The sequence below is a fragment of the Notolepis coatsorum genome (genome assembly GCF_963971535.1).
Source record: "Notolepis coatsorum genome assembly, chromosome: 14".
In the NCBI taxonomy this organism is placed as follows: domain Eukaryota; kingdom Metazoa; phylum Chordata; class Actinopteri; order Aulopiformes; family Paralepididae; genus Notolepis; species Notolepis coatsorum.
The window spans coordinates 51957682-51982345 of record NC_140178.1 but is presented as its reverse complement, the minus strand read 5'-3'; the positions used below and the strand labels follow the sequence as shown (position 1 = coordinate 51982345).

General features: G+C 44.4%; 1 protein-coding gene across 2 annotated transcripts in view; it reads left to right on the top strand.

Moving 5' to 3' along the window:
- The first annotated feature begins 10333 nt into the window (after positions 1-10333).
- Positions 10334-24664, top strand: part of prkar1aa (protein kinase, cAMP-dependent, regulatory, type I, alpha (tissue specific extinguisher 1) a) — a 65051-nt gene continuing 50720 nt past the window's right edge. Inside the window, exons 1-4 of one of the 2 annotated variants that reach the window (XM_084329589.1) lie at positions 10334-10448; positions 14719-14906; positions 15690-15860; positions 18695-18786. In XM_084329589.1, the coding sequence (XP_084185715.1) occupies positions 14733-14906; positions 15690-15860; positions 18695-18786 (437 nt within the window). In that variant the 5' untranslated portion in view covers positions 10334-10448; positions 14719-14732. Of the gene's footprint in view, positions 10449-14718; positions 14907-15689; positions 15903-18694; positions 18787-24664 lie in introns of both variants that reach the window. The other variant, XM_084329588.1, reaches the window with a different exon arrangement.

The window sequence follows — 24664 nt, the reverse complement described above, 5'->3', positions numbered from 1 at the left end:
CTAGACCTCCGAGCTTGGCACGCTCCTCCGTACCAGCGCGCACTCCCAGCCTGACGCGCATCTTCTAGACCTCCGAGCTTGGCACGCTCCTCCGTACCAGCGCGCACTCCCAGCCTGATGCGCATCTTCCAGACCTCCGAGCTTGGCACGCTCTCCAGTCTCCAGCGCGCAACGCGCATCTTCCAAGGATCCTCGTGCTTGGCACACTCCTCCTGGCAGACGCACCCCGATGCGTCTCTCTGTTCCGACGCGCACACCAAGGTGTGGCGCGCCACTCTGTTCCTCGGCCCGACAGTGGCTACCCGGTGGACGACATCCTCGCCATCGCCACTGTTCCAGCTCCCTGTTCCGACGCGCACACCAAGGTGTGGCGCGCACCCTGTTCCTCGGCCCGACAGTGGCTACCCGGTGGACGACATCCTCGCCATCGCCACTGTTCCAGCTCCCTGTTCCGACGCGCACACCAAGGTGTGGCGCGCACCCTGTTCCTCGGCCCGACAGTGGCTACCCGGTGGACGACATCCTCGCCATCGCCACTGTTCCAGCTCCCTGTTCCGACGCGCACACCAAGGTGTGGCGCGCACTCTGTTCCTCGGCTCCGACAGCGGCTACCCGGTGGACGATGCCCTCGTCACCGCCACTGTTCCAGCACTCTCTCCCTCGGCTCGGACAGCCAGCCGCCCCGGTGGCGATGCCTTCGTTCCCGTTGCTGTCCCTGTACCTTTACGCATACGCTGGGTGAGTTTTGATTGTGATGTCACTCACTCAGCGTAGTGCCCTTGCCCCCGTTCCCGCTGCTGTTCCTGTACCTTTACGCATACGCTGGGTGAGTTTTGATTGTGATGTCACTCACTCAGCGTAGTGCCCTTGCCCCCGTTCCCGCTGCTGTTCCTGTACCTTTACGCATACGCTGGGTGAGTTTTGATTGTGATGTCACTCACTCAGCGTAGTGCCCTTGCCCCCCGTTCCCGCTGCTGTTCCTTTACCATTACGCATACGCCTGGTTGAGTTTAGATTGTGATGTCACTCTCCCAGCGTATTGCCTCTGTTAGTTAGTTTGGACATTTCATCTCCCTGCGTAATGCCTCTGTTTTTGGTTCTCACTTAGAATAGTATTTTTGGACTTTACATCTCCCCCTGTGTGTTTGTCACACGAAGATATTATTACTTTGTTCACTTTGTTTTTTGGACTGTTCTGCACCTGCTCTGTTTTTTCCCTTTTGTGCATTAACTCTCTCCTCTGTCCTGCAGAGCGGCCCAGATGTTTTTCCCACCAGTCCCCAGTTCCTCCCTGTTTCCCAGCCCGCCTCCGCGGGCCTCAGTCCCCTCTGTTCCCAAGTTCTCCCCTTCTAGTACCACCTAGTTCCTGTTCCCTAGTTCTCCTAGTCCCTAGTCCTCTATCCCTAGCTCTCCTAGTCCCAAGTCCTCTTTCCCTAGCTCTCCTAGTCCCTAGTCCTCTCTCCTCAGTCCCCTAGTCCCTAGTCCTCTTTCCCTAGTTCTCCTAGTCCCTAGTCCTCTATCCCTAGCTCTCCTAGTCCCTAGTCCTCTCTCCCTAGTTCTCCTTGTCCCTTGTTTACCTAGTCTCTAGTTCCTCTGTCCCAAGGCGTTCCCTTAACCTTCCCTTAGGCGTTCCCTTACCTTCCCATAGTGTTCCCCTCCTGCCCGCCTCTTAAAGGCACCTTTCCTTCCCCTCATATTATATTCCTGTATTTGTGATTCTCCCTTAAAGGGACAGTGCCCTTTTCCCTGTATTTCCCTGTTGTTCAATAAATATCTGTTTCTTGGCAAACCATCATACCTGTCTTGTGTTGTGCGATTGGGGTCGGTTACAAACCATAACAGTACGACCCCACCAAGTCTACGACCCCAGCCAGCACAGACTGTGTATGTTGAGTTTGCCTTTTTTTTCTTGTTCCCTCTAGCTCCCCTGTTAGCCCTGTTAGCTTCCCTGTTAGCCCAGTTTAGCTTCCTTGTTAGTCCTGTTTAGCTCCCTTGTTAGCCTGTTACTCCCCTGTTTAGCTTGTTAGTCTCCCCGGTTAGCTCCCCTGTTTGCTTCCCGTTTTGCCCTGTTTGACCCCCCTGTAGCTAGCCATGCCCTGGCAGCTAACCCAGTCCCTCAGCAGAGCCCCTGTCTGCTAGCTTAGCCCCGGCTGCTAGCACAGCCTCTATGTTTATGCAGCCCTTGCTGCTGGCATAGGCCCTGTAGCTAGCCAGGCCCAAGCAGCTAACCTGGTCCCTCTGCATGGCCTCCACTTTTTTGTGTAGTTTATCTCACACAGCTAGGACTGTCCTTCCAGCTAGCTTGTTCTCTCATGCTGGTCCAGCCCTGTCTGCCAGCCTAGCTCCGGCAGCTAGCGCAGCCTCTATGTTGATGTAGCAGTACAGCTAGCATAGGCCCTGTGGCTATCAGTGCCTTGGCAGCTACCCTTTCCCTCTGCTAGCCTAGCTCCGGCAGCTTGCGCAGCCTCTATGTTGATGTAGCAGTACAGCTAGCATAGGCCCTGTAGCTGTCAGTGCCCTGGCAGCTAACCTTCCCTCTGCTAGCCCTTTTCCCGGTGCTACCATGGTTACCCCTTTTGCTACCCTGCTTGCCCCTCAGTTCTCTAGACCCAGTTCCTCTAGACCAGTTCTCTAGACCAGTTCTCTAAACCAGTTCTCTAGACCAGTTCTCTAGCCCGGTTCTCTAGCCCAGTTCTCTAGACCAGTTCTCTAGACCAGTTCTCTAGACCCAGTTCCTCTAGACCAGTTCCCCCAGTTGCCCCTCTGCTACCCTAGTTACCCCTCGGCGACCCTGTTTCTTTTGCTAGCCCCACTCTTGTGGTGGCTTCCCCTGCTGGCTTGGCCAGTACCGTCTTGTTTTGCCCCTGCCACTCTGTTTGTATTTGTTTTGGGTCGCCGGGTGGCTCCCGTTGGAGGGGGGGATACTGTGAGGTTTTGCCCGCTGCTCACTACCTTTTCTCTGTCTTCTTTAAGCCTACTGTTAGGAATTCCCTATTCTCTGTCTTCTTTAAGCCTACTGTTAGGAATTCCCTACTCACTCTCTCTAGCCCCCACCCTCTCGTTCTTTACCCTTAGTGGCCACACCTGTTTGATATTCTATTATCTCTCGCACCTGTGGTGGCAGGCTAATTAGTTCCCCCTGTGGGCTTTAAATACCAGGGCGCTTCCCCTCGTTTTGGCGTGGGGTCGTGTTGTATTCATGCCGAGTCATATTCCTAACATCTAGACTCTTTTCGGGAGATCCTCTGTCTGCCTATGCTGTTCCATTCTCCGGCGTCGAGATGTTTGCTCCAGCCTTCGCCAGCTGTCGCCGTTGCCTGTGGGGGAGACTGGTCTGCGCTCCCTGTACTTCCACGGGAGGCACCCCAGCGTTCCACTGCAGACCCCCGCGCAGCTGTTCGTCCTGACGCACATCCAGACCAGCGCAGACGCTCTCCAGTCCTCAGCGCGCAACGCGCATCTTCCAGACCTCCGAGCTTGGCACGCTCCTCCGTACCAGCGCGCACTCCCAGCCTGACGCGCATCTTCTAGACCTCCGAGCTTGGCACGCTCCTCCGTACCAGCGCGCACTCCCAGCCTGACGCGCATCTTCTAGACCTCCGAGCTTGGCACGCTCCTCCGTACCAGCGCGCACTCCCAGCCTGACGCGCATCTTCTAGACCTCCGAGCTTGGCACGCTCCTCCGTACCAGCGCGCACTCCCAGCCTGATGCGCATCTTCCAGACCTCCGAGCTTGGCACGCTCTCCAGTCTCCAGCGCGCAACGCGCATCTTCCAAGGATCCTCGTGCTTGGCACACTCCTCCTGGCAGACGCACCCCGATGCGTCTCTCTGTTCCGACGCGCACACCAAGGTGTGGCGCGCCACTCTGTTCCTCGGCCCGACAGTGGCTACCCGGTGGACGACATCCTCGCCATCGCCACTGTTCCAGCTCCCTGTTCCGACGCGCACACCAAGGTGTGGCGCGCACCCTGTTCCTCGGCCCGACAGTGGCTACCCGGTGGACGACATCCTCGCCATCGCCACTGTTCCAGCTCCCTGTTCCGACGCGCACACCAAGGTGTGGCGCGCACCCTGTTCCTCGGCCCGACAGTGGCTACCCGGTGGACGACATCCTCGCCATCGCCACTGTTCCAGCTCCCTGTTCCGACGCGCACACCAAGGTGTGGCGCGCACTCTGTTCCTCGGCTCCGACAGCGGCTACCCGGTGGACGATGCCCTCGTCACCGCCACTGTTCCAGCACTCTCTCCCTCGGCTCGGACAGCCAGCCGCCCCGGTGGCGATGCCTTCGTTCCCGTTGCTGTCCCTGTACCTTTACGCATACGCTGGGTGAGTTTTGATTGTGATGTCACTCACTCAGCGTAGTGCCCTTGCCCCCGTTCCCGCTGCTGTTCCTGTACCTTTACGCATACGCTGGGTGAGTTTTGATTGTGATGTCACTCACTCAGCGTAGTGCCCTTGCCCCCGTTCCCGCTGCTGTTCCTGTACCTTTACGCATACGCTGGGTGAGTTTTGATTGTGATGTCACTCACTCAGCGTAGTGCCCTTGCCCCCCGTTCCCGCTGCTGTTCCTTTACCATTACGCATACGCCTGGTTGAGTTTAGATTGTGATGTCACTCTCCCAGCGTATTGCCTCTGTTAGTTAGTTTGGACATTTCATCTCCCTGCGTAATGCCTCTGTTTTTGGTTCTCACTTAGAATAGTATTTTTGGACTTTACATCTCCCCCTGTGTGTTTGTCACACGAAGATATTATTACTTTGTTCACTTTGTTTTTTGGACTGTTCTGCACCTGCTCTGTTTTTTCCCTTTTGTGCATTAACTCTCTCCTCTGTCCTGCAGAGCGGCCCAGATGTTTTTCCCACCAGTCCCCAGTTCCTCCCTGTTTCCCAGCCCGCCTCCGCGGGCCTCAGTCCCCTCTGTTCCCAAGTTCTCCCCTTCTAGTACCACCTAGTTCCTGTTCCCTAGTTCTCCTAGTCCCTAGTCCTCTATCCCTAGCTCTCCTAGTCCCAAGTCCTCTTTCCCTAGCTCTCCTAGTCCCTAGTCCTCTCTCCTCAGTCCCCTAGTCCCTAGTCCTCTTTCCCTAGTTCTCCTAGTCCCTAGTCCTCTATCCCTAGCTCTCCTAGTCCCTAGTCCTCTCTCCCTAGTTCTCCTTGTCCCTTGTTTACCTAGTCTCTAGTTCCTCTGTCCCAAGGCATTCCCTTAACCTTCCCTTAGGCGTTCCCTTACCTTCCCATAGTGTTCCCCTCCTGCCCGCCTCTTAAAGGCACCTTTCCTTCCCCTCATATTATATTCCTGTATTTGTGATTCTCCCTTAAAGGGACAGTGCCCTTTTCCCTGTATTTCCCTGTTGTTCAATAAATATCTGTTTCTTGGCAAACCATCATACCTGTCTTGTGTTGTGCGATTGGGGTCGGTTACAAACCATAACACACATAAACAAACATGACAACATAAGATTAGATATACAAGCATTAATTAACAGTGCACATCCAATGAAATCACCATTTAGATAAATGTCTTATACAAGATATACCCCTAATACCTGCTATCTAATACCCTACACAATTATGCTCTCGCTCGCTCCCCCCCCCCGGACCCCCCATTGGATAATCCATCCATTATCGTTCGCTCCTAACCAGGCACTACCATTATATGCTAGCTTTTATTCTCTCCACCACTTCTAACCACATTGTCATTTTGCATTCATTGAGACCCAAAATTCTTGCTGTAGATATTTCTAGATAAATCACTTCGAGATATGTAAGAATCCAGACCTTCCGGCACATTTTTTCCGGTTGAAACCATCGTGATGCTATCAGCTTTTTAGCCGCTGTGATACCAGACAAAACCAATCTCTTTAGCTGTATAGGTACTGCACACTCAAAAACATCATTCAGCAGTAATACAGAGGGGTGTACAGGTATATTCAGAGTTAAGAGATTTGATAATTGCTGGGTCACTTCTTTCCAGAATATCTTAATTGGTGGGCAGTCCCAGTACATGTGCATAAATGTCCCCTCGTCCCCATTTGTACATAAGGAGCATTTGGAGTCTTGTTTAAGACCCATTCTGTTCAGTCTTATAGGAGTCAAGTATGTCCTATGAATATAGTTAAAATTGATTTGTTGATGGTCCGGGTTCCTTGATGCAAGTCGAACATTTGCCCAGGCTTCTTGCCAATCAAAATCTATTTCCAGGTCTGGTATATCCCTCCTCCAGACTGAGTCTAGGTGGAGGATTTCATACGAGGACGTTAGTAATTGATGATAAAAATCTGAAACAAAACCTCTCGATGTCTCTCTTTCATAGAAGAATTTGTGGTATCTGTGGTGTACAATTGGTATCCTTAATGGAACACCGTGAGCCTTCAAACATAACAATAACTGTGCGTAAAAGTAATATGTGGAACTGGTGAGATTACATTTTTTGCGTATTTCCTCATAACTACAAACACCCTGTTTGTTGAAAACATCTCCTAATGTGTGTATGCCCTGCTTTTCCCATCTAGGGAATCTTATAGGTCGTTTTCCAATCAGGAGTGCATTGTTATTGAATAACAGGTTTGTGTTTTATGTTTTTCTTTATTAAACCGTTCAGCACCTTTCACACTGAAGACTTAAACAGGTTTTTGTTTTGAGAACAAATGTAAAAAGACCTGCTATGTTCACTTAAGAAACATGCATACAAAAACCCTAGACCCAAAAATCCTTTTGCACTCTTGACATACAGTATAGCATATATAACATTACGTTTGCTTTTTGTTTGAAAGAGCATAAATTGTAGCTTTTTCCCTTTTTTATCTGATTAGTCGATTAATTTAAGTAATAATAAATTAATTGATCGATTATCAAAATAGTTGTTAGTTGCAGCCCTAATGAGCAAGAGTTTAATTTCACTATTCTTCAATAGAAATGAGTACAGTGAGATAATGTAGAATGACTATTCTGCTCTCTCCCATGTTATCTCTCCACCTACAGTATCTAGTTATGATAGATAGAACTCGGCAGAATCTGCACCTGGCTCACTGATAACAAACTATCATTACACCTGGGTAAAACAGAGTCCATTCTCTTCGGATCAAATAACAAACTCAGCAAGACCGACGGCTTCTCAGTTACAGTGGGTGACAATATTGTCACAAGGAAAGATGAAATTACATACCTGGGTTCCATCCTAGAGGCAAATCTTTCCTGTGACAAAATGGCATCCAATGTAATCAAAAAAGTCAACCAACGAACTAGATTCTTGTACCGGATCTCCTCTCTGGTAAACAAGAATACCCTGAAGACTCTGGAAGGAGCACTCATTCAAGGGTACTACGACTATGCTTGCACCTCATGGTACCAAAGCACCTCAAAGTCGCTAAAAACAAGATTACAAACATCACAAAACAAACTGGTCAAACTACTACTTGACCTTACTCCTAGAACCCACCTCACCCCTGCCCACTTTGACTACCTAGGATGGCTTAGCCTTAGACTGTATACGACAGAGTACAGCAACTTGCAATATGCCTGGTCTACAAGATACACTACACCACACAGGTACCCATGTACATGTCGAAATACTTCCCAAAGGTCAGTGAATACCACGCCCACAACACCAGAGGGAGTTCCACAAATCATGTGCAACCCAGATTCGGCACAAACAAAGGACTAAACACATTTTGCAATTATGCCACAACAATGTGGAACGCCCTACACACAGCCGTAAAAAGATGTGAATCCCTACCCACATTCAAAACCGCTCTTAACACATTGGGTGCCAACGACGAGAAATCTCGTTGTTGGCCGCCATGCGTTGAGTGCCAATGACGAGAAATCTCGTTATTTAATCGTTATTTCTTTTATTAGCGATATCCATTCATTTTTCATCCATCCAGTCTCACGTTATCATTGAGACTGGCTCTGAGCTCGAAAAGGGCAAATACCGCCCCCTATCGTCTACCGGATTGGTATTGCACCCATTGGAATGGAGTCGATGGGAATGCATCAGAAAAAAAAACTCTGGGCTCCACATTTGACTTCTGAGGCATGTAACCTGAGACTATTGCATCCACTGAGGGCACTGGAAGACGCGTCGATTATGTGTTTCGAGGTATAACGTTGGATCAATAAACGCGATCGATATTTGGAATGGCGATCAGGAATTGGATTCATCTTTTTGCAGAACATCTGATCTGAGGTAAGGACTTTATTTGACCAGTATTGGGTTAATCAGAGTTTTTTTCACAGCGTTCACAACGTGTCTCCTATGTGTGTATGCGTAACGTTAGCGCCAGGCAGGACATAGATAATAGATTTTTCAGCCCGCTTCTCTAGCGTGCATAAGTACACATATACTATCGATAATCTAGCGTTTATTTGAAAACTATTCATAAATCAGCCGGAAAATGACAACGTGTTGTGTGTATTCCACTAAAGAGCTATTATTGCGGAATCTTTTTTTTTGTTGTGAAATCTCCAAAACTATACTCGTATTCAAAACGGTATAAAACGGAAATGTACTGATGAAAAAACAATCCGTTTCGTACATGTTGACTGCAAGCAAGTCATTGATATCGGGCGTATTAGACACATAGCCATAATTTAAGATATAGTTTATGCGTTCGCAAATGTGCTCGTCCTCTCATTGATTAGAGTGGTGGCACTCAAGCGATAAATCACGCACCCCCTGCTGGCAACCAATGTGTAAAAAGCACCTACAGGAGGCTGAATTCGAAACTGGCCACCGTAAAGGTCCAACCCCCCCCCCCCCCCCCCCCCCCCCAAATAGACAGTCTCCTCCCCACCGTATGTATATATTTTCTCCCCGCCGTATGTATATTTCTTCTCCCGCCCGCCCACCCACACCCTCCTCCCCATCATATGTATATAATCTCTGTTCGGATCTATGGGTAACAGTACTGTATATTTGCATATCGTATATGTCACAAATGTAACAGTACTATATACCTGTATGTCATGTATGTCCCTATGCCATAAATGTCATGATGTCAATGTCATGTATGTTGTGTATGTCATAAATGTCACTATGAATTGAAAATGGGGGACCCTGATGTAAACAAGACAAACGTCTTTATCTGGTCTGCATCCCTTAACAATTGTGTGTATTGAGCCGTACTGTACTGTACCCATTCTGCAATCTGTTAAATAAAGTTTTCATTCATTCATTCATTCATGGAATTCTGGATTAAATCATAATGTAACGTTTTATCAAATGGGAGTTCTTTCCTCCTGGTTTTGGAATAGCACCGCACAAGACCGTAGCAGACAGAGAGTGGCCCGTTCAGCCAAACGCACAATTGGAGGTGGGCTTCCCACTCTCCAAGACATTTACAACAAGCGTTGCAGGGGTAAGGCTAAGAGAATAATCAAAGACTCTAGCCACCCAAACAACTGCCTCTTTGAACTGCTGCGGTCAGGCAAGCGATACCAGAGTCTCATGGCAAGCACAGAGAGACTCAGAAGGAGCTTCTATCCCCAGGCCATCAGGATGCTCAACGACAATAACACTATATGTAACAAACCATCAAATACACTCACAGCACACACATCCACCGTACACACTCACTTTAAATAAACAACCCACTTTAGACACTTTAACACACTTTATATTTATTGGTGAGATTTGCACTACAACTCATACCTCATTGCACCTTACCCTAAGTTGTACCTCATCCCCTTTCTCCATTGTACTGTATATTGTATTGTAACTCAGTTACTTTTTCTCTACTCTGCATTGTATATTGTATGTATATTGAACACTTTTGTTTACACTTGTTTACGTACTTGACTTTATTTTTTTACTTATTTTATACGTATCTATTTTTATCTACAGTAGCACACTCTCAGGAGCAAAACAGAAAGAGCATTTCATATAAAAGTATTCTGTATTTTTGTATGACAACTAATAAAGAAACTTGAAACTTGAACTCAATTACATGAAGAAGTTTGAGAACCACTGGGTTATAAAGTATTTATTACAATAGTATACTATGTCAGAGACTATTACAATGTCATCCTATACTACTTTTAGTAAACTATGTCAGAAGCAAATTCAAATGAATCTATCCTATAGTGAGGGATGGGGAGTCGTAAGGTGAAGTTCGCCGAAATAGATTGATTTAAATTTGTATTCACAGATTGCAGAATGGGTACAATACAATACGGCTCAATACACAGATCATAACAAAGATCATAATATTAATTTTCTATACTCTTGGAGCCAAACTCTTGACATTCTGCAATGGGCGGCAGATGCATTTGATAATGTGTTGTGTGTATACTACAAAAACAAGGCATGGCTCTTTAAGGTAGTTGGCGTGAATGGTAGATTGTGATTGGTCTTGAAACAGTTCCGTACCCAGTCCAGTTACAAGAACGAAGAACTACCCAGAGAGGTACAGCCGTTGTTTGAAATAAAAACAATAGTTTCTCATTTCGGTAAGTTTTCAATCGCGCAACTAGCTATGTGATCAATCTGCACTGTTTCAGTCTGCATATTGGCTAACGTAAGAGAGAAATGGCCTGCATGAGGGCTGTACGTTGCACTCTCCCCCCTTTGTTTTGATAACGCAAGGAGTTGGCTATCTAGCTAGCTAACGTTAGCTTAGCTAGCAAAGACGGCTTCATGATGACAACCTGCCCCTGGCCTCGTAACAGTATTTAAATATTTCTAGCTAGAACACAAGTTAATGTAACGTTACCTACACTGCCGTTCGTGCAATGATCTGCTCCCCCTTTTAGCCACCTGGCTAGCTAGCATCATGATGTAATATTTAACAAGGTAGCTTAGCAGTTAGCTTAGCTCATAATTATTTTCCAAGTTATTTGTTTTGAGTAAGCTTGATGATTTGTAGTAGGTTTTGTCCACCCGCTGAGCAGTGAGCACAGGCTAGTGGATGCTTGATTGTTGTCTTCATGCAGATATATTTCATTTTGTAGTTGGGTATATCACGATATTTTTTGAATCTTGACGGTAATTACAAGAATGTGATATGACAATCCTTTTTGTAATACAATTGTCATGGTGCTATTTCACTCAATCATCTATTTTATTGTACCATGTAATACTGCTGCAAGGAATGTATTTTTCTTCTTATATAAAAAATATAGTCTGTTTTTGATTGAATTGATTGAAAAGTGTATTAACAGATTGCAGAATGGGTACAGTACAGCTCAATACATACAATTGTTAAGGGGATGCAGACCAGAGAAAGACTTTCGTCTTGTTTACATCAGGGTCCCCCATTTTCAATTCATCATATCATATGACATACATGACATACAGATAGACAGTACTGCTACATCTATACATTTATGACATATCAGATTTGCAAATACAGTACTGTTTGTGATACAAAAGTGTCCAGAAAAAGAGTGTATATACATTTGGCGTAGAAACTGTACATTGGAGGAGGTTGGGTGGGTGGGGTGGGGTTGGGTGGGTTGGGTGAGGGCTGTACATTGGAGGTGGGGGGGGGGGGGGGGGGGGTTGGGTAGGGGACACGCACACATTTTACACTGTACATTTGAATACTGACAAAGCCTTACTTGGTCATTTACTGTACAACTAGGTTAGGACATTTCACATTTGTAGGGGCCAGTTTCGAATTGCAGTCTCACGTAGGTGTTTTTTGAGAGTGTTTTTGAAAGTGGGTAGTGATTCACATTCCTTTACAGCTTTAGGTAGGGCGTTCCACATTGATGTGGCATAATTGCGAAACGTGTTTAGTCCCTTGTTTGAGCCGAATCTGGGTTTTACATGATTTGTGGAGCTCCCTCTGGTGTTGTGATCGTGGTATTCACTGACCTTTGGGAAGTATTTTGACATGTACATGGGTACCTTGGTCGCGTAGTGTATCTTGTAGACCAGGCCCATTGCAAGTTGCTGTACTCTGTCGTCTACTCTAAGCCATCCTAGGTTGTCAAAGTGGGCAGGGGTGAGGTGGGTTCTAGGAGTTAGGTCAAGCAGTAGTCTGACTAGCTTGTTTTGAGATGTTTGTAATTTGTTTTTTAGTGCCTTTGAGGTGCTTTGGTACCATGAGGTGCAAGCATAGTCGTAGTACCCTTGAATGAGTGCTCCTGCTAGAGTCTTCAGGGTATTCTTGTTTACCAGAGAGGAGATCCGGTACAAGAATCGCGTTCGTTGGTTGACTTTTTTTTATTACATTGGATGCCATTTTGTCACAGGAAAGATTAGCCTCTAGGATGGAACCCAGGTAGGTAATTTCATCTTTCCTTGTGATAATATTGTCACCCACTGCAACCGAGAAGCCGTCGGTCTTGCTGAGTTTGTTATTTGAACCGAAGAGAATGGACTCTGTTTTGCCCATGTGTAACGATAGTTTGTTGTCGGCGAGCCATATGCAGATTTTGCCTAGTTCCGAGCTGAGGGCTTTTTCAACCTGTAACTTGTTCTTGTCAGAGACCAGCAGGGCTGAGTCGTCCGCAAACAGGAACAAGTTGCAGTCACAAGCTGACGACATGTCATTTGCATAAATTAGGAATAGTAGCGGTCCTAGTATGCTTCCTTGTGGAACACCACAGCTCACTGTGAGGGGGGGGGATAGGGTACCGTTTACTTCCACCATCTGTTCCCTCCCCTCCAGGTAGGATTGTATCCAGCTCACTGATAAACTATCAAAACCAATTGCTTTTAGCTTGTCAATCAGAATGATGTGATTGACAGTGTCGAAGGCCTTTTGTAGGTCCAGCATGACCATGCCGCAGTATTTGCCCGCGCCCACCTCTTGTTTGATGTGGTCGTTCAAGTAGAGAAGGCATGTGTCCGTGGAGTGGGATGTTCTGAAGCCAGATTGGAATTCGTAGATTAGATTTTTTCCCGCAAGGTACTTTTCGATCTGTTCGTATACTATTTTTTCCATGACTTTCGAGATGGATGTAAGGATAGAAACAGGGCAGTAGTTACCCGGGTCTAATTTGCTGCCCTTTTTGTGCAGGGGTGTTACTCTCGCAATTTTGAAGTCCTTGGGGACGTGTCCCTGTTTTATGGAGAGGTTTATTATGTGTGTGATGACTGGGGTGATGGCTGCTGCTGAGTCTCTGAGGAATTTGGAGGGGATGTTGTCATGGCCAGTGGCCTTGTTTGGTTGGAGGGCGCTCAGTTTTTTGAGTACCTCATCTGTAGTTACCATTTCCAGGTTGAAGTCGTCTTTGTGGACGCCTAGGTTCTTGTAGTATGCTACTATGTGTTCTACCCCATACTGCCCTGAGTGGGAGGGTAGTTTGTTTACCAGTGTTGTGGCTATGTTTGTGAAGAAAGTGTTTAAGTAATTGGCTACATCCAGCTTGTCTGTGATGAGCGTGTTGTCCGTCTTTATGTTTATGTTTGAGAACCTGGTTTTAAGTTTTTTACTGCAGCCTAGTTGATTGTTGAGTAATTTCCAAAGTTCACATGGTTTATTTTTGTTTTCCTCGGTTTTGTCATTGATGACATTTTTTTTTAGCAGTTTTGATCATGGAGTTTACGTCATTTCTTAGTCTGTTTCTTTCTAGTTTGAGTTCAGTCACGTGGTCTTGGAGTTCACTGCTCGTGCTTTTGGTAAGCTTTGACTGGCTTTTACGAAACTCGGAGCATTTTTTGTCTCTGGCTTTCATAGCGGTCAGTATTTCAGTGTGCATCCATGGCTCAGCGCGATTTTTTACCCTGGTGGTTCTTAGGGGGGCCATGTTGTTTAGTATTGATGAAAATTTGGTTTTGAAGCCAAGCCAAGTTTCTTCAACCAGTGTACCATTGAGTTCATCTGACCAGTCCAGACTCTCCAGTTCAAGGTTAAAGGCCTCGCTAGAGTAGGTTTTGAGGTCTCTAGATGTGACTGTTTTGTGACAGCCAGCCTTTAGTTTTAGCTTTTTGCGGGTACAGAATATCATATAATGATCACTTAACCCACATGCTATAACCCCTTTATTGGAGATCTTGGACTTGTCAGAGGTCAGTATGAGGTCAATGGTAGTCTGAGTTGATTCACATATCCTTGTGGGTTGGGTGATTAGTTGGCTGAGGCCGTGCAGATCACAAAACCTATTGAAGGATTTGAAGACGGGTGCATCTTTTTGTTGCATATCCGTGTTCCAATCCCCAATACGAATTTTTTCCGCATCCTCAGCTCCAGGAGGATGTACTTATATATATTTGTATTATGTATATATCATGGATGACTGTACAGTAAAACTCCTTTGCATGGATTCACCAGTATATCTTTATATTCTGTGTAGACGTCCCAGCCCTAGTACTTTTCCAGGCGGACTGAATCTGATGGTTAGATTATACTATAATCTAGGCTCTGTTACCCAGACTGTACAAACTCTGAACTCTGTTGCCTATACTCAGTTTATACCTATCTACTGCCTTCACTGTCTATAACTGCCTTACTGAATATACCTGCATATATTCCTGTTTACATACCTGTATATAGGTAGGCCTACTATATCTATATCTGGATATATCCCTTACCTACTCTCACTAGTTATACCACTGGCCAGTATGACTTACTACCATAGTGTATTTATACCTGTATCATTGTATATAATAATATTGTCTTTTGAGGCAGACATATTTTCTTTTACTAGCTAAACACTTCCTACCAACCGCCATGTAACTCTCGCTCGAATCTCCTCTCTCCAATCCATTCTATGCCCTGTGCTATTTGTTTCAACTGTCTTTCTTAAAAAGTCCTATTTTCCCCTACAGGTCAGAAGGTGACGATGGTGCCGGGCGGTACGAACTGTGAGGTGGAGCGGGGTCTGAGGGAGTGTGAGCAGTATGTTCAGAAATACAACATCCAGCAGCTGCTGAAGGACTGTACTGTCCAACTGTGCACTTCCAGACCAGACAGACCCATGGCCTTCCTCAAGGGCTACTTTGAGAGGCTTGAGAAGGTGGGTGGCTGGGTGCTGTTGACAAAAGTAGGAACATATGGGTGGCTCTGGGAAAATATGGGTGGCTCAAGCGACAATAAGGGTGGTTCAGGGAAAGAATGACTCAAAGGGTTTGAATATTGTCCCTAAATTTTTTTTTACATGTGTCAAAAGAAGAAGAAAAAGAATCAGGAAGGTAAATAATGGAAAGGAGGTTTACCTTATTGTATACCAATACGACACTGATATGTGTATGTTTTCAAACAAGGATTCTGCCCCTTAAATGATAAAAAAAAATCAGTTCACACAGGCAAAAGAAGCCCCCCAGTACAATCCGTTAAATGTCTTAGCCCAGTGTGGACCTAACACAGCAAATAAATATTTATATTTATTTATATTATTATTATTATACTTATCAGGCATTATTTACCAGGTGGCCAGATTCAACCAATGCTCACATTGTACCATCAGTGGCTGTGAAGGCTCCATCTACCCTGTGTTATTTCAGTCCTTCCTGTTTTGTTTTCTTGGTGAAGTCATCAGCCGAGTGCAAGATGTCATCTATAAACATTGGTAAAGTTTGTTTTTCCTGACTGTTTGATCCCATGCTGCTGCCTTGACCCATCAGACTGTGTGTGTGTGTGTGTGTGTGTGTGTGTGTGTGTGTGTGTGTGTGTGTGTGTGACTGTGTGTGTGTGTGTGTGTGTGTGTGTGTGTGTGTGTGTGTGTGTGTGTGTGTGTGTGTGTGTGTGTGGTGTGTGGTGTGTGGTGTGTGGTGTGTGTGTGTGTGTGTTCTCCCACCAGGAGGAGGCCAAGCAGTTCCTGCTGCAGCAGAAGTCCAGCAGCTCGCGCTCAGACTCCCGCGAGGACGAGGTGTCTCCACCTATGAACCCCGTGGTGAAGGGCAGATGCAGACGGGGAGCGATCAGTGCCGAGGTTTATACCGAGGAGGACGCCGCCTCCTACGTCAGAAAGGTCGGGGATCAGGCCTCCTCAGCCAATCACACGGCAGTACAGGTGCACCCGGAATCTGTTAGTTTACCATTACTGGAAGGACAGAAATGTTGATGACAAGATGGCATGCTACTGGTTATTGATGCTTTTACGTTTTAATGCATGCAACTGTTTGTGCACATGTATGTTATTGTATTATTATATCATAGTCAGTGAATTGGTTAATTGAGTACCTCAGACGAAGAGCCATGTAAGTCCGTTTGACGTTTTCAGAGGAACTGAAACCATTATCTAAAGTTGGTATTATCTTCATTCATACTTAACACATTGGTTGCCAACGATGAATGACGAATTATCGCTTGGTTGCCACCACTCTAATCAATGAGAGGACGAGCACATTTGCGAACGCTTAAACTATATCTTAAATTATGGCTATGGTTCTAATACACCCGTCGCTTATCAATGACTTGCTTGCAGTCAACATGTACGAAACTGATTGTTTTTTCATCAGTACATTTCCGTAATTTTGAATATGAGTATAGTTTTGGAAATTTCTAGAAAGAAAAAAAGATTCTGCAGTAATAGCCATTTACTGGAATACACACAACACGTTGTCATTTTCCGGCTGATTTATGAATAGTTTTCAAATAAACGCTAGATTATCGATAGTATATGTGTACTTATGCACGCTAGAGAAGCGGGCTGAAAAATCTATTATCTATGCCGTGCCTGGCGCTAACGTTACGCACACACTGTACGTGTACACACAGGAGACACGTTGTGAACGCTGTGAAAAAAACCTCTGATTAACCCAATACTGGTAAAATAAAGTCCTTACCTCAGATCAGATGTTCTGCAAAAAGATTAATCCAATTCCTGTTCGCCATTCCAAATATCGATCACGTTTATCGATCCAGCGTTATACCTCGAAACACATAATCGGCGCTTCTTCCAGTTCCCTCAGTGGATGCAATAGTCTCAGGTTACATGCCTCAGAAGTAAAATGTGGAGCCCGGAGTTATTTTTTCTGATGCATTCCCATCTACTCCATTCCAATGGGTGCAATACCATCCGGGAGACGATAGGGGGGCGGTATTTGCCCTTTTCGAGGTCAGAGCCATTCCCAATGATAACGTGAGGCTGGATGGATGAAAAATTAATGGATATCGCTAATAAAAGAAATAACGATAAAATAACGAGATTTCTCGTCATTGGCACACAACGCATGGCAGCCAACAACGAGATTTCTCGTTGTTGGCACCCAATGTGTTAAAGACAGTAGAGGCTGAGTAGTTTCTGATGGTATATCATAGGGGTATAAAGGTACACGTATCCAAACCGTTTCAGTACTGGACCTTAGGTTCAGTACGGCTGTGTACCGAACGAATACAACGGTATGTTAATTCTTTCTGCGCAAAAAACGCTTGAGCGCCAAAAGCGTAATATCTTGTTTTTTTATATCCTTTGATATTTTTCCTTTGATCCCTGTTCTAAACACTCAGCCGGAGCTCCCTAGGTCTCCCTGGCGCGTCTATGCTTTTACCAACCGGTTCGTGTTTCCGGGTTCCCGTTTTGCGCTCTGATTGGCCACTGACCTACGCTAGTACGCCCCCTCGCTATGAGCGTAGAGAGAGAAATAATGCGTGGACACTTTGAAATGGGTACGCCCTACTGCCTCCAGGAACAGCTGTTTCCGTGTGATTTTATGTGCGCTAAAGTTCAAGTTTAAAGTGCTTAGAAATGCCGGTAAATGCCGGTTCATTCATGCTTTGAGGCACGCTTCCTGACAGGATTTTATAATATTGTATTTTATAATATTGTAGCTTGACAATCTTAAGAAACTACGCTATCAGCTGAGAGTCAAGAAACGACACTGAGTCAAGAAACGACGCTCTCAGCAGTCAGCTGAGAGTCAAGAAACGACTCTCTACTTTATAAAATGCTAATTGTAAATATGTTTAAGTCCACTCCACATTACAGTTCTACTTTTGTTTTGATGTGAAAAGTGATGCTGCATAAGATGACTGCTGAGAGCGTCGTTTCTTGACTCTCAGCTGAGAGCGTAGTGACTGCTGAGAGCGTCATTTATTGACTCTCAGCTGAGAGCGTAGTTTTTTAAAAGGCTTGTTTTTTTCACAATCTAATATAATTTATTTATTATTATTAAAAAAATATTAACAAGTCGATTATTCATTTGAATATAGAATATTCGTTGACAGCCCTACAAGTACACTACATAACCCCTGAGTGGAACATGGAAAGCCAAACTTTCCCCCACTGTACCGAAAACCTGTACCGAAACGTGACTTCAAAACCGAGGTACGTACCGAACCGTGGTTTTTGTGTACCGTTACACCCCTAGTATATCATATTCGCACTCCCAAGTGATTTGGAATGATTTTAAAACGGCAAATACTGCAAAATCCAAAATATTTCTAAACAGACTTATATGGTTCTTGGTCGGTTTGGTTATAGTATATTTTTATGTTTTATGAGTTATTTCCAAAAATGTCTGAACTATAAGCACATATCTGGTAACTATGAGATTTAAAGATGTTCTTTTGCATTATTATCATGATCATTACCATATTTTCAATTAAATCAACTAAACAATTAGTTGACAAAGTCCTTGACAATTACCTTACTAAGAATTTAATTTAGTCGACCCTAATTATTGCAGTAATACTCGCGAGGGTATTACTGCAATGGATTTAGTAAGTATGCAATTCTCCTAAATTTAAACTGTTGTTTAAAACTCACTTACCTTTTTAGAATTATTTTAACTATTCAGTGCAATATCTCCATTAGATTCTAGCTTGAGACCGCTTAATCTAAACTACCCCTATTCTCTGCAGGTCATCCCAAAAGACTACAAGACCATGGCCGCCCTGGCTAAAGCCATAGAGAAGAATGTGCTCTTTGCCCACTTGGATGACAATGAGAGGAGGTAAAGGCAGCAACCACTTTTATGATTGATTTGAAATATTGATTGAGCAACTAAGAACATTCCAGGGCATAATACTTGAAAGCATTTACTTCCAAAGTGTCTCAGATGGAACAAGGCAAGCAGCATTTAACACTTTCAGTGCCAGCCACGGCATAATTCGTTATTTCATGCCAACCGTTAAGTGCCAGGAACGAGATATGCCGTTTTTTAATCGTTATTTTTTTTATTAGAGATTTCCATTCATATTTCATCAATCTAGCCTCACGTTACCAGTGGGGATCTGTCTGAACTCGAACAGGGAAAATACCGCCCCCTATCGTCTCTCCGGATGGTACTGCACCCCATTGGATTGAATGAAACGCATGGAGAGAAAAAAGTCCTGCTTCCACATTTTACTTGTCAGACAAGTAACCGGAGACGATCGAAGTCATTGCCCACCACCAGAACAGCGGAGAATGTGTGTTTCCAGTACCCAGTGCTGGATCAATAAACGCGATCGATATTTGGAATGGCGATCAGGAATTGGAATAATCTTTTTGGAGAACATCTGATCTGAGGTAAGGAATCTATTTGACCAGTCTTGGGATACTCGGAGCTATTTTCACCTATATATCAGCGTGTGCCATATGTGTGTGAGTGTGTGCGATCAGGAAATAAGATAATCGATTTTTCAGCCCGCTTCTATATCGTGCATAAGTACACATATACTATCGATAATCTAGCGTTTATTTGAAAACGATTCATAAATAGGCCGAAAAATGACAACGTGTTTTGTGTATTCCAGTAAAGGCCGTTTATCACAGAATCTTTATTTTTTCCTGAAACTTTCAAAAAACGAGCGTTTTTCAAAATGGTATAAAACGGAAATGAACCGATTTAAAAAAAGAAAAAAAAAATCCGTTTCGACAATGTTGACGGCAAACAAGTCATTGATAAGCAGTGTTGGGCAAGTTACTTTAAAAAAGTAACTAGTTACAGTTACTAGTTACTTCTTCCAAAAAGTAACTAAATTACTTACTCCGTTACAAATTATAAAAGTAACTAGTTACTTCAGAAAGTAACTATTGCGTTACTTTCAAGATTTTTTTACATAAACAACATACACAAATCTAAACTATTTTAATGTTGCTGTGAGACAAAGTGAGACTAGCCTCCAATCAAATGCCATGTATGTAGATATTATAATTACTATGTTTATATAGTGGATCATACAAATACAAACAGAATAGATGTTTTGGAACTTTTGATATGTATTGCCCCTCAACAGGCCACAACTGGGCAACATTAAATTATGCTTGTTAAGCACTATACCAAAAATAAATAACAAATATATACTGATTGATTGAACATTTTAATTAACAGATTGCAGAATGGGTACAATACAGTACGGCTCAATACACACACTTGTTAAGGGGATGCAGACCAGAGAAAGAGTTTCGTCTTGTTTACATCAGGGTCCCCCATTTTCAATTCATGACATTTATGACGAAAGTCTTTCTCTGGTCTGCATCCCCTTAACAATTGTATGTATTGAGCTGTACTGTACTGTACCCATTCTGCAATCTGTTAATAAACTTTTCAATCAATCAATCAGTGACATACACAACATACAGATATAAGAATCTAATCGAATCATCTAAACTAATCTAATCATGACATTTAAGACATGCATGACATGAGCACCTGAAGCCTGTGCTATTAAACCAGGAAGTGCAGCACTGTTGATAAGGCTGTCAGCACTGCAGTAGAGCCACTCAGTGCCTTGCGCTGCAAAGAGTGAACACAAAACGCTCATGGACCCGCGGTCTCATGTTGACTGAGTTGCTTGTGTTGTTCGTTGGATTCGTTTTTGGGCTCAAAACGTACACTACACGGACCGCGGTCTCATGCTGACTGATCAGTGATCGCTTGTCTTGTCGCGCTGTGTGTCAGACTCTGGATGCTTTAGACCCCCCGCCCACCTCCACCTCTGATTGGTTTACCATGACATTTTATTCAACCTCAGCCAATCGTCAGCATGTATGCTTGGCTCGCGCACTGCCCACTAAACAAGGAAGAACATATTATTGCCTCTCGGCGCAGAGATCTGTCTGATGAAAGAAACAGGTTCATTCATAGTAACGCGCCGCATTTTTTTGCAGTAACGGTAACGGCGTTATTAAGATTGGAAGAGTAATCCGTTAGATTACTCGTTACTGAAAAAACGAACGCTGTTAGTAACGAAGTTACTTATAGCGCCGTTATTCCCATCACTGTTGATAAGCGACGGCCATATTAGACACATAGCCATAATATAAGATATATATATGCGTTCGCAAATATGAGAGCTCTGTCATTGAAGTGGGTGGTGGCATTCAACGGGGTAAATGGGACACGGACAGGGCCGGATTAACGACGTTTGAGGTAAAAACAACTATAAAAAGTCAACTTGCATCTCCACATCCCAGCCCCGACGCCTGAATACTTTTACCAACGGATTTCCAGTTCCGCGTTCTGCGCTCTGATTGGCCACTGACATTTCTGGTAGCGCCAATCGTGTGACGCCTCTTTCTTTCACCGGTTAAGCTTAGGCACTCTTTCGAAGTTGGTTAAGGTTAGAGTTTGTCTTAGAGCAGGGCGATAGAACACCAGCCCTGATTCCATACTCTAACCTTAACCAACTTCGAAAGAGTCGCCTAAGAAACGTCAGTCAATATTTCTATTGTATTTTTTTTCTTTTATACATACATACATACATGCATACATACATACATACATACATACAGCCCCACCTAATAGACAGTCCCCTCCCACCGCATGTAATGTATATATTCTCTCCCCACCGTATGTATATTTCTCTCCCACCCACCCACCCCCTCCTAATGTACAGTCCCCTCCCCATCATATGTATATACTCTCTGTCAGGATCTATGGGTAACAGTACTGTATATTTGCATATCATGTCACAAATGTAACAGTACTATATACCTGTATGTCATGTATGTCCCTATGCCATAAATGTCATGATGTCATATATGTTGTGCATGTCATACATGTCACTATGAATTGAAAATGGGGGACCCTGATGTAAACAAGACAAACGTCTTTCTCTGGTCTGCATCCCCTTAACAATTGTGTGTATTGAGCCGTACTGTATTATTTGTACCCATTCTGCAATCTGTTAAATACAATTTTCATTAATTCATTCACAGACAGACAGTAACACAGGACAAAAACACATTTCAACCCCCTCCCTTCCCTAATTATAATTAAAATTGACATTCACGTAAAAGTAAGCTTACTATTCTAATATTATATTCTTGTCTCCAAAGTGTGTGCATGTTTTTTTTCTTTTTCTTCCTGAGGATGGCGCCATCCCCCCCATCTAAACATGATGTGTTTCTTTTCTCTTCTTGATTGATTGATTGAAAACTGTATTAACAGATTGTAGAATGGGTACAGTACAGTACAGCTCAATAATTGTTAAGGGGATGCAGACCAGATAAAGACTTTCGTCTTGTTTACATCAGGGTCCCCCATTTTCAATTCATCATAACATATATGACATACATGACATACAGATAGACAGTACTGCTACATCTATACATTTATGACATACCAGATTTGCAAATACAGTACTGTTTGTGATACGAAAAGAGTCCAGAAAAGAGAGTATATACATTTGATGTAGAAACTGTACATTGGAGGAGGTTGGGTAGGTGGGTTGGGGGTGTGGGGCGGACTGTACATTGGAGGTGGGTGGGTGGGTGGGGGACACTGTACAACTGTACAAGCAAAACTGTACATTGGAATATTGACAACCATACTTGGTAATTTACTGTACATTGGAGGGGGTTGTGTTAGGACATTTACAGGGGCCAGTTTCGAATTGCAGTCTCCCGTAGGTGTTCTTTGAGAGAGTTTTTGAAAGTGGGTAGTGATTCACATTCCTTTACAGCTTTGGGTAGGGCGTTCCACATTGATGTGGCATAATTGCGAAACGTGTTTAGTCCCTTGTTTGAGCCGAATCTGGGTTTAACATGATTTGTGGAGCTCCCTCTGGTGTTGTGATCGTGATATTCACTGACCTTTGGGAAGTATTTTGACATGTACATGGGTGCCTTGGTCGTGTAGTGTATCTTGTAGACCAGGCCCATTGCAAGTTGCTGTACTCTGTCGTCTACTCTAAGCCATCCTAGGTTGTCAAAGTGGGCAGGGGTGATCAAAGTCCTTTTAGCTTGGCCCTCAGAGCCCACCACTTCTAAATATTCTATATATTTTTTAAAGTGACATATAAAAACGCCACTGTGCGTGCGTGCACGTGTATGTGTGTGTGGGGGTGCCTCCACAAGAATCTGGCCCAGGGGCCTCTGAAGTCTTAATCTGGCCTTGGACACGGAGGCCGGCACTCAGTGTTAACACATTCGGGGCCATTGGGATCCGTCTAATCTCACTCTATAATGCCAGCTTATCATAACAACCTTTCATTGTGCGTGAGGCTGTTTGTAGAGCAAAATCTATACTTTATATTATTGCTATCTGTCCATTGTCATTGTCAATTGACACTATAAACCGTCCCTTCAATATGCCTTAAATAAATAATTTTTTCATCAATACGTTCCCATTTTATAGCATCGTGAATATGAATGTTATAGCAGAATGTTCTGGGGTATTTCCTGGAAGGCGAGTTAAAAGGCGCTAAGCTAATAACGTTAAATCGAATGGTGTTTCGGATATACACAAGCTAGAGCTAAAACTCAAAATGCATATTGTCGGTATCATGGTCCACCATGAATGCATGAAAGGGGGGGGAGGGGGCGGCGGACGTTGTTTCTGATTATTGATTACCAATAACGGCATTAGCCTCATTCGCTGACCGGGTGGATGGCTATCAAAGCAAGGCCCGACCAGGCTGAAATTGACGTCAAATCGCTCTTACCTGTGGCCGGTTGGACTGCAAAAAGGATTTCCCAGTTATCGATCGCCATCTGGTAGATCCATATGTCCATTGGCTGATGCTATATTCCTTTACTGCATACTGAATTCAGCGTCCCAAAAACTATTCCAGGCGATCGGCTACACGCATAGCTTTAGGCTAACAAAAAAGTCCATTCATGATAAAAAAATAAATAAAAACACCGGTCTGTAACAGGGAACACTGCATTATCGAGACAGCGCCCCTACGAGGATCTGGCCGGTAATGCACTTTTCCGAATTCCAAGAGTAGGGTAAATCTGCAGTGCCGCTCGGTGACATTGAGTAGGATATTTCAATGGAATAAAAGCCAAAACAACCTTACCTTATATATACGTGGTTGGCCCTCAAGCGTTGGATCCGAAACACGTATATATATACGTGGTTGGCCCCGAATGTGTTAAGGGCTCGAAATTGCCTGGGTTTTGGTCATATGCTCCCGCTGTTTGACTGTTTCTAAGTGCAGTGATTGAAAACTACTCGAATGCTTTAGAACCAAGTCATTCATTTAATTCGGGGCAACCTAACAGCCGCGGAGCTAACGCTAGCTAACCAAGCTCATACAGACACACCGAGAGAGATAACTGCTGACAGCAGGTAGTACAGGTACAAATAAAAAAATAAAAGGGTGGGGGCTGTTGTGTAAACCTTGTACTCTTTAGTTCACATATAATAAGAGATGGAGAGCATGTGATCACGTTGACTGTTTACTAGTAGGTAAGTCAGGAAGTACCGTGCAACATACAAACATGTCCGTGTAGCAACACGAGCCAATACCTTACAGGACAGGGCGAGCGGGGACCGGGGAGGGAGCTCTCTGTGTGTGTGTGTGTGTGTGTGTGTGTGCGCTGGTCTTCTGAAAGACCAGAGACAGAGTAGTTGGAGGAATAACAACCTGTTGAATGCAACTACGGTTCAATAGATT